The sequence below is a fragment of the Carlito syrichta genome, unplaced genomic scaffold (genome assembly GCF_000164805.1).
Source record: "Carlito syrichta isolate Samal-C Ts95f unplaced genomic scaffold, Tarsius_syrichta-2.0.1 Scaffold304602, whole genome shotgun sequence".
Classification (NCBI taxonomy): Eukaryota; Metazoa; Chordata; class Mammalia; order Primates; family Tarsiidae; genus Carlito; species Carlito syrichta.
In genome coordinates this window covers 131621-142261 of record NW_007248698.1, presented here as the reverse complement: position 1 = coordinate 142261, position 10641 = coordinate 131621, and the positions used below count along the sequence as shown (strand labels likewise).

The 10641-nt window shown below is 51.8% G+C and overlaps 1 protein-coding gene across 1 annotated transcript in view; it reads left to right on the top strand.

Annotated features, from left to right (window-relative positions):
- The first annotated feature begins 290 nt into the window (after positions 1 to 290).
- LOC103262759 (keratin, type II cytoskeletal 75-like) overlaps positions 291 to 10641 on the top strand; it is a 29944-nt gene continuing 19593 nt past the window's right edge. The window contains exons 1-9 of the mRNA XM_021713562.1: positions 291 to 1008; positions 1549 to 1763; positions 2654 to 2714; positions 3073 to 3168; positions 3866 to 4030; positions 5897 to 6022; positions 6164 to 6384; positions 8494 to 8528; positions 10450 to 10640. Coding sequence (XP_021569237.1) covers positions 511 to 1008; positions 1549 to 1763; positions 2654 to 2714; positions 3073 to 3168; positions 3866 to 4030; positions 5897 to 6022; positions 6164 to 6384; positions 8494 to 8528; positions 10450 to 10640 — 1608 coding nt within the window. The 5' untranslated portion in view covers positions 291 to 510. The remainder of the gene's footprint in view (positions 1009 to 1548; positions 1764 to 2653; positions 2715 to 3072; positions 3169 to 3865; positions 4031 to 5896; positions 6023 to 6163; positions 6385 to 8493; positions 8529 to 10449; position 10641) is intronic.

Sequence of the window (10641 nt, the reverse complement as noted above, 5' to 3'; positions counted from 1 at the left end):
TCAAGATCTGGAAGGATAACTTGATGGTAGGTGGGGACCGGGCTGAGAAACGCACCAGGGAACAGGAATTTGTGAGTCCCAGATGCTTGTGTCCATACAAGGTGTTTGGACAGGAGGGAGTTGGTCCCAGGCCTAGGAAGCGGTTTAGACATGAGGCAGTGTGTTTTGAGTCCCTATAAGACGCATGATTAGGACATGACTGAAAGCAATTAATGTGCTTCTCACTCGTCTGCTGATCAAGTTGCAACTGGAAAGCAGTTTCCACGGGGGGCAGGGGGTGCTGGGGAAGCAGCCTGTGGCGGTTACACCATTTCCCGAGGGATGCCGCGTGTGAGCTCAGGGTTGGCGAATGCCCAGGGGATGCCATCAGCAAGCCCTCTTCATCGCCCCGCCCCTCCTGGAGGCTCATAAAAGCCCAGGGCCCTGGGGGCTCCCCGCCACCTGTGTCCTCTGCCCCCCACACGCTCGAGTCTACCTCAGGAGCTCCTCCGGCCGTCATCCTCACTCGCCATGTCTCGGCAGTCCTCCGTCACCTTCCAGACCAGCAGCCGTAGGGGCTTCAGCACCGCATCGGCCACCACCCCAGCAGCTGGCCGCTCACGCTTCAGCTCTGTGTCTGTGGCCCACTCCACCGGGGGCAGCGGGGGTCTGGGAAGGATCGGCAGCACTGGGGCTGGCTTTGGAAGCCGCAGCCTCTACAACCTGGGGGGCACCAAGCGGGTCTCCATTGGTGCGTGCAGCAGTGGGTTCCGGAGTGGCTTTGGCAGCCGGGCTAGCGGCGGGTTTGGGGTCAACAGTGGATTTGGCTATGGGAGTGGAGTCGGAGGGGGCTTTGGAGGCCCTGGCTTCCCTGTCTGCCTCTCTGGAGGCATCCCAGAGGTCACCATCAACCAGAGTCTCCTGACGCCTCTCAACCTGCAAATCGACCCCACCATCCAGCGGGTGCGGAAGGAGGAGCGTGAGCAGATCAAGACCCTCAACAACAAGTTCGCCTCCTTCATCGACAAGGTGAGCCAGGAGCCTCATCTGTTGCCCTGGATTTGGTATTGAATAGACTCCTGGGAAGGCTCCAACCTAGCACAGAAAGAGCCATGCAGTGGCCTCCCTGTGGGAAAGGGCATGGGTCAGCAATGTCCTTGGGCTAAGGCAACTTAAGGTGGGCCAGCTTGTTCCACAGGGCCCGGAGGACATTTCCTCTCCCTTGGAGCTACATGGCTGCTTCAGTCAACAAGAGGGAAGTTAAGTGGATTCTCTCAGGAAGAGAGTTGCCACTCAGCAAACTACCCCAACCCAGAGCAGATAGATGACGTTAAGAAACTCAACCCAAGCACAAGGGCTTCCTCTACACAAATTCTATGGAAACCATAGAGAGTTCTGGGTCAGCTTCATGGGCTTCCTCCTTTTGAGTTGGAGTTGTCAATGACACCATTACCAGATGGGTGTCAGGGGAAAAAATTTCTTTTTCTTCTCTCCCTTAATTAATGAGGGTTAGGGTTAGGGTTCTGCCTCTCCAGCATCTCAAGTTTCTATGCTCTCTTCCCCCACCAGGTGCGGTTCCTGGAGCAGCAGAATAAGGTTCTGGAGACCAAGTGGACCCTCCTGCAGGAGCAGGGCTCCAGGACCGTGAGGCAGAACCTGGAGCCCTTTTTTGACACCTACATCAGTGACCTCCGGCGGCAGTTGGACAGTATCACCACAGAGCGGGGCAGGCTCGAGGCTGAGCTGAGGAACATGCAGGATGTTGTAGAAGATTTTAAAGTCAGGTAAGTGGAGACAGGCTTATGGCCACATGCAGCTGTCCCGGGCCTCCTTTGTGTGAGGACCAGAGAGGTGCAAAGCAGCTTGGGAGCTTGCAGTCATCATCCTGCCAGGGGAAGACTGCATGGCATGGGGTGCCCGAGGGACCGTCAGCTCGTGCCTCGCCCATAGAAAGGAGCCTATTCTTATCTGGCTACCTGACTGCAAAGGGAAACCAGCACCACCTGGCAAAACACCACCACTCACTCTGGAAAGTGTAACATTTCACTTCTTAAATTCCATAGGACATGGGCTCAATTGCTGAGACGGTTGGCATTTCCAAGATGACATTAGCTCTGGCATGAAGAGAGGTAGCAATTTGGCTGCACATCACCCGGGCTGCAGTCAGTGAGGTACCCAGTGGAAAGGGATGGCCCTGTGAGCACACCCATGAACTGGCTTGGCCTTGGCTTCTGAGTCTGAGCTACACCTAGTTCCAAAAAGCACACTTCTCAATGACCACTTTGAGGTTTGGTGAAAACATATCAAAATCTTCCCTGAAATAGTGTTCTGAGCAGACCCTGTTTATTCCATCGTTTCGGCGGGCACGTAGGGCAGCACAGCTTTTTAAAGATTAGCATTGTGCATTCATGGAAAGACAGAGTTGCGTGTCAATTTCCATTCCCTCAAGTCCCGTGCTCACCTTCAAGTCTCATAAAAGTTAAAAAAAATAAAAAGAAGAAGAAATTACCCCCTTTTTATAGAGGGAGAAACAGAGGTTAAATGAATCACTCAAAGTCACACAGAGGTCGGCGGAGGCGCCAGAAAGGATTTGAGGTCTTTTAACTCTTGCCACACCAGCCTGGGAAGAGTTCAGCGGAAGCTTGCTCAACACCCCTCTCCTCCGCCCTTCCAGGTATGAAGACGAGATTAACAAGCGCACAGCTGCAGAGAATGAGTTTGTGGCCCTGAAGAAGGTGAGTGGGATTGTCTCTTAAAGGAGAAGACTTAGCACTGAACCGTGGAGTGTGGGGTGATCTGACGCTGGGGCCACCCAAGAAATGTCACACCAACCTTGAGAATACCTGGAGATCTAACCTGCCGGCATGCTCCCTTCGTGTTTATGGCCCCACTGACCCAGGCGACTTGAACCCCCAGTTCTCAGTAATGACCCAACTCCAAACCCAAATCCCCCAAACACAGAGTTTTCTGAAATCCAAACTTGAAGAACCCATAGGAGCTGGAGGGGGTGGGGGGGAAGAAGCTGCTTGGCTTCTTTTAGATCTACCGTTTGGGGCTATGGTGTCAGAGGGGCATCCTGGGCTGTCATTCTAGGATGTGGATGGCGCCTACATGAACAAGGTGGAGCTGGAGACCAAGGTCAAGTCTCTGGCCGATGAGACCAACTTCCTTCATTTGGTCTTCGAGGCAGTAAGTCTGCGAGTATTTTTGTCCCTCCAGATTCTTTCCGGAATCTTGAAAGAAGAGTCTCCAAGCCAGGGCTTAGGGAGTGGGGGGTGGGCACTGCCTGAAAGCTTGTCACTCTAAACTATTTATACCTCAGCTCTGAGACTTCTCCCCTTACCGCATGGCAAGACAGCCCCTAGCAAGGAGGCGCTGAAGATTCCCAAGTTCTGGGTCACCGGGTAACAGTGCCAAGGAATCGAGACCTACTAGCAAGCTGCCCCTCAGCTCATTGCTCAGGGTGCTTCTCACCCTTTAAAGATGCCTCATTCTGAACACTGCTTCTCTGAATGCAGAGACCTAGGTCTGTAGAATGGGAGCGAGAGGAAGAAAGGGACAAAGCCACTGTGCAAGGGACAGCAGGTCCTACACATCACACGATCCTGAGGAACGCTTTGTTATCCTAGCACATTGGGCAAACTTGTCATATTCAAATCTATGTGATGTGAACTCAGAGGGCACCTGCCCACCCTCATACCCACGCAAGCGCACATGTGGGAGCCAGGAGAAACAGAGACTTCTGGGAAGGGAGGGGAATAACCAAGGAAGTGCCGGAAGAACCTGACAGGGATGCCAAGGGAAGGCTTCCTGGCCTAGATGGGTAGTCGGGCACAAGCTACCCTTCACCTTGTGCCTGGGTGAAGCTGAGTTTACTGCCCTGCAGGAGCTGTCCCAGATGCAGACCCAGGTCAGCGACACATCTGTGGTCCTGTCTATGGACAACAACCGCAACCTGGACCTGGACAGCATCATCGCTGAGGTCAAGGCCCAGTACGAGGACATCGCCAACCGCAGCCGGGCTGAGGCTGAGTCCTGGTACCAGACCAAGGTGAGCATGGTTGCCTCCACGACAGGTTTCAGGGACAGTGTTCTCCGAGGTGCCGTGTCATCACTGAAGGCACCAGCCTTGGCACAAGCCTTGGCAGGAGTGCCTTTGAGGCTAGGACCACTTAGCTTGAAATGCACATGGAAACCTAACCATACACACTAGTGTGTGGTCAGGGTACCCACAGGTCCCAGTTGTTTGTGGTCTGGGTGGGGGCAGGGGACAGTCATAAAGCAGTCTCGTCATCATTATTATTATTAAGACAGGGTCTTGCTCTATCACTCAGGCAGTGGAGTGCAATGGCACAATCACAGCACATTGCAGCCTCAAACAGTGCTCAATCGATCCTCCTGCCTCAGCCTCCCTCAGCTGGGATTACAGGCACACCATGACACTTGGCCAAAAGCAGTTTCTAAGAGGCTTACTTATTCCAGACATATGCTCTGAGCTCCTAATCTATGCCAGGCAGGGCTACAGGGTTGTAAACAAATATACTGCAAACAGAGAACCCAAGGTCTGGGAAGCCATGACATGAATAGACAATCGTGGAAGGGAAAAGACAGCATTCTCAGAGAGCTTCCAGGAAGTGGTGGGCTTTTAGTCTGCTTGAGAAGCAGGGAGAGACAGATTGCCAAGGAATGGGGAGATGTTGGGGGCAGGACTAGCGGCTGGCAGCAGGAACAAGCACTTTTTTGAGGTATAAGTTCATGTCAGGAAGAGAAAGGTTGGGATAACCATGAACAGCTACCACCCAGAGGCCCAGATGGCCAGAAGGGAGTTTGGCTTTGGAGGGGTATGGTGGATCCAAGAGGTCAGCTGCCTTCCAAACCCAGACCCCTCCCAGGACCCACAAGCCAGCTCCTACCCCTGCCCTGCCCCACGTACTGCCTCAGTCCCCTCTGGTAGGCAGCACGGTGGAAAGGAAGGTGGGTATCAGGGGCCAAGCTTCCAATGCAGAGCAGCTCCTTGATGGTGAGAGGAGATGGGATACGCTTAACCCTAAGGTGTGGTGGCTGAAATGTATAGCAAACGTTCCTTGTATTGTTGGCATGTTTTGTGTAATCGTGTGGGTCTAGAGAGAAGAAGTTGTGCAATTCAGCACTCCCAAAGCCTGACAGGTCTTGGCCCAGGCAGGGGCTTTCTTGTCGGGGATATTCTGGTATGGATTTCACTCCAGCCTGCCAGAGGAGACAAGGTGCAATTATTTCTCTTGAATGAGTGGTCTCTTAGACTGAGAGTCACCTGAGATTCCTTTACAAAGTCGTCAGTGTTGTGCCATCTCCACCCTCTGCACCATCCAGCACCTTCCCTGCACCTCTGCCCTGTTCCCCAGCACTGGTGTTTCAAGAGCTACCAAAATTCATGAGCACCGTTGGTCTGGAAGGTGCCCTGTGACCGGAAACTCCCCAAGACCATGACCAAGCCATTACCTCACACCTGGACTTCGCTGTGTCCCCTCCTGCCTCAGAGTTTCACAAAGGCTATTTCCTCTGTCTGGAATGTTCTCTTCCCAAGCTGGTCACTTAGGTCCCTCCTTTCCATCCTCAGACCACAGTTAGAGGTCTCCATCTCTGGAAAGATGTCCCTGACCATCACCCTTCACTTCCAAGACTGGGTCAGGTGCCTTGATTACACTCTCCTAGGATCCTACCCTGATTCCAAGGGGTGCTTATCTCGGTTTGAAGCTATGCATTTATATGCTGATTTTATTGATGTCTCTCTCCCCCATTAATTAAGCTCCAAGGGCAGAGGAGTGATAACTGGTGAACAAACAGGCCTGCTGGTGACACCGAGGGCCAGGTTGTGCCCACGGCGAGCACCCAGGCCAGGCATTTGAGTCGGTGACTGAGTCCACTCTGGTTCTGTCAGTACGAGGAGCTGCAGGTCACGGCAGGCAGACACGGGGATGACCTCCGCAACACCAAGCAGGAGATCTCCGAGATGAACCGCATGATCCAGCGGCTGAGAGCCGAGATCGATGGTGTCAAGAAGCAGGTAAAGCTCCAGCAGGGCCACATGTGCCTCAGACACTCAGTTCTTCTGGGTCATTCTGCCATCTCACAACTACTGCGCAGGAAGCAGCGTTCCTACACCGGGGCTAACTGCAAGTCTCACGACTTCCTCCTTTCCGTACAGTGTTCCAGCCTGCAAACAGCCATCGCTGACGCAGAACAGCGAGGAGAACTGGCCCTCAAGGACGCCCGAGCCAAGCTGGTGGACCTGGAGGATGCCCTGCAGAAGGCCAAGCAGGACATGGCGCGGCTGCTGCGCGAGTACCAGGAGCTCATGAACGTGAAGCTGGCCCTGGACGTGGAGATCGCCACCTACCGCAAGCTGCTAGAGGGCGAGGAGTGCAGGTGGGAGCAGGTGCACCAACTCCATCCTCCCACAGTGGGGGGCTGAGCTCCCACTCCCACTGCCTAGGCACCCCTCAAGGCTCGGGTTGTCGAAGCCCCTTCATCTCCTGGAAAAGGGAGCAAAATGCGGGTGCACTTGGGCCGTGACAAAGAAGGCAGGTGCTATGTCCTTCCAGGCTAGTAAATCATATGGGGTGCAACTACAGATCTCGGTGGGACCTCCTAAAATGTTAGGCTAAAATTATCCTAGTAGGGCCTCCTCCAAATGTTAGGTCAGACCCAAATGGGGGGGGGTGGCGAGTGTCTGGCCCGTGATCTGGTGCCGTGCATAAGAAGCAAAGAATTGCACCGAAGTTAGGCTGGAAAATATAGTTTATTTAGGAAGTAAATCAGAGAGAGAGAAGAGGAGGAGATTCACCTCCCCAAGGTAGGGGTAGGGGCCAAAGCTTAGGAAAACACGGCCTGGCCATAGTTCAAAGAACACATGACCAGACCATAGCCGAGCAAGGCAATGGTGGCTGCTGTTTGAAGTTGAATGCCTTTTAACCCTTCCCTTTGATGGGGGCAGGTCATTAAGGTGATTGGGAGGTGGTCTGCTCCACATCATCACGGAGGGCAGGTAAGCACAGGTACTGATGTCAGGTGATGGATGGCAGGCAGGTGGGTGGGTTAGTCAATATGATCACTGCCATGGTGATGGAGTCTGTGACATGAAGGTCATGAAAGGCTGACTGGGTTAACTTGGGTCTTTTGGGTGGAGGCAAGTACTTGAAATAGGAAAGCTAACTAGTACCCAAAAAACTGGGGAGGGGTTATAAAACAATTATCAATAGCTACCTCTGAGAAACTGGTTCTGCCCTTGGCTAGCAGATTAGACGGTAAGTTAAGTGAACTGCTAGAGAAACACGACAAAACTTAAGCAATGTTAAAATGGCTGTTCGTTGGGTATATTGACTCTGTGTTAGATCCTTTCAGCCCCACGGAAATCTTCAACTGGATCAGGTGTAAGTGACCAAATGTGGCCAGATGGCAGGTCTCGAAAAGACTCTGGACTGAGGACAAACTGTCCTAGGTTCTGGGCTCACAAGTCGACCACTAACTAGCTATATAACCTTGAGAAAGTCCGTCTCTCCTCTCTGGCCCTCAGTTTCCTCAAGGATAGAATGAAGAGAACTGATTCCGTGCTCTCCAAAGCCCAGAGGGAGCTTTGTGCTCTGCCAATTTCCAACTGTGTAGCCCAGGGCCAGCTACTTGACTTCTCCATGCCTCCCTGTTTTCACCAATAAAATGGGGATAGCAATAGTTCCAAACTCACATTACTATTAAAAGGGTTAAAATAAGAGAATTCACATGAAGTACTTAGACTAACACAAGGTATGTGACAAACGTTCAATAAATGTTAGCTATCATTCAGTTTAGTGGCCAAAGACATGGGCTTTCAAGTCAGGTGAACCTGGCTTCAAATCCAGCTTTGTGACCATGGAAAAGTTAATTAACTTCTCTGAGCTTCAATTTCTGCCTCCATAAAATTGAGCTTATAATACCTACCTAATGTGGTTGTTGAGAAAACTAAGTGGCATAATACAGGTAACTCTTGTTAAGGTTTGACATATATGCGTATGAAGGAATGCCAGTTCTGTCTTATGCCAAAGCTGAGTTACTCGGTTGCTAACATCATAATAAACCGATTATTGCTATTGTTATGTTTATGATTCAGACTCCTCTCCACACCTATAATAATCTCAGCACTGGCTCGGTGCATGACAATAGTCCCTTGTTGAGAGACAAATCTTTTTATTATAGGATAGGCACTGCCTTTCCGATTGATGCCTGTATACGACTACTTTTAATTTCCTTAAGGTGTCTGACTAGTTTCAACCAAAGATGTGTTTCTCAGATTACAATTTTTGCTTCTATGAACCTCAAATTCGACAGTGTCTCATTCATTGGATTATTATTTTAATACCACTGATACTTTAATAAGTTCAGCCTGCATGACTTTTGAAAAAAAATAAGAAAGGATTTTTAAAGGCATTACAAAAACGTCATTGCAAATGCCCGCTAATTTCTGGACATAATAGTAACTTCTTCCTCCCCTCCCCCCATCAGGCTGAGCGGAGAGGGAGTTTCCCCTGTCAACATCTGTGAGTATGACAGTCTCGTGTGTCGTGTGGAATGTGTGTGGGTGGGGAAATGGGAGGTGGTGTGCTTGCAGGAGGGTGAGGATAAGCAGGGTTCATTTGAGGAAGGTTTGAGAAAGCCATGTTAGGAGAGAGTCTTTAATGTCACAATTCTGTCCCCTTTGAGAGTGAGGACGTCACAGAAGGAGTGATGGGAGGTTTGCTGTCATTGTTCCATGTGTGTTTAGAAGACCCAGCCCCACCACCACCTCCCAGGACTCCGTTCCCCTCTAGCTGGGGCTGCAAGTCTAGCTCAGAAGTGAGCATTGGATGTAGACAGGATTTATGACAATTCTCGGTCTGTCTTGGGTCTTTGGCGGGAACATTCGTGCTGGGCACAAGGGCATTGCCAGGTAGGCTGCTTTCCCCAGAACAATTTGGGAAGGAGCTCCACTGGCTGGCTCACCTCTGCAGAGCACAACTGCAGAACGTTGCCCAGGGTTCTCAAGGAAACAAGAGTAGCTTAAAACATGGCCATTGGGTGCGGCTGCCAAATCAGGAGAGGGCATTGGCTGGCGTGGCTCTGTGCACGTAGAGGCAGAAGTTGTCCTCCACAGAGTGCAGTGCTGGCATCCTGAGGCCAAGAGAAATGCCTCCTACAGCTCACACTCAACAGTGAGCTTGGTTTCCTTGATGGGGCATTCATAAGAGCAATTGATTATATTAGCCAGTGATCTTAGAAGGATCACTGAGCCACTCACATGTCCTCCTTCCCCAACGTTCTTGTCTAGTGGTACCAGAGACCCTCAAATCTCATTTTGGGAACAGACGGCATAACCTTGAAGTTCCTTTCTCTTGAAAACACCTAAAGTCTATACTAGCTTGCTAGGACTGCTGCAACAAAGTGCCACCAATTGACTGGCTTAAAACAACAGAGACGTGCTGACACAGTTCCAGAGGTCAGAAGTCTAAAACCAGGGTGTCAGCAGGGCCAGGCTCCCTCTGAAACTTGGAGGGGACAATCCTCCCTGGAGTCTTTCCATGTCTGCTGGCAGCCATCAAGCCTTGGGGTGCCTTGGCTTGCAGCTCCATCACTCCCATCTGCTCTGTGATCATATGACTGTGTCCTTGTGTGTCTGCATCTTCAGATGAATGTCTTCCCTATTTGTACAAGGACACCAGCTATATTGGATCAGGACCCACCCCCCAAAATTTATCTTAACATGGTTATACCTGCAAAGATCCTATTTCCAAATAAGGTTGCATCCTCAGGTACTGGGGGTCAGGACTTCACCATAGGATTTGGGAGGATACAATCCATCTCATAAGAGGGTCTATCTTTTATTTCAGTGGGGTTCTAGAGTGTTTAGGGGTGAGTGGTTATAAGTTAGGAAAAGAACAGGTTGGGAGGAGAAAGGAGCAGAGTTGACTGGCCAATGGGCTCATCTGTCACTCGGTCCATCAAGAATATCCCAGTCCTCCCTCTGGGATTCTAGTGTCGAGGCTAGGAGGTACCAAGGGAAGAGTGTGTGTGTCTCCCATGAGCTTCCACAAGGAAGGTAGACGCCAGAGCCAGGCCCAGAGAGGGAGTCAGGGCCAGACAGAGCAGCAGGGAAGGGGATGTCAAAGGGAAAGGGAAGACAGGTGGACTGGAAGAGCTTCCCAGAGGAGAGGTCTCCAGTGGTTCCTGGAAGGGAAAGATCAGTCCCAGTGGTGAAGGGGAGGCAGGAGGCTAGTCAAGCATGGGAGTGCGCCCAGCACTCAGCTAAGGGAAGAGAGACTGAGGTGTCCGACAGGGGTTGCGCTAAGCAGGGGGGATTGGAAAGAGGAAAACAACTGCCTGGCAAGACCACACCATCCCACGCTGGGCTCAAGGGACAGGCCCATGACCCCAGCTGCCTTCTCTCTCACCCTGGATTCTGATCCCACCCCCTCTCTTCTGCAGCTGTGGTCACCAACACTGTGTCCAACGGCTACGGTGGTGGCAGCGGCATTGGAGGTGGAAGCCTGGGTCTGGGTGGGGGCAGTGGCTACTCCCTCACCACTAGCGGTGGGCACAGCCTGGGGGGCTCTGGCTTTAGTGCCAGCAGCAGCCGGGGCCTAGGGGGCAGCGGCTCTAGCATCAAGTTTGTCTCCA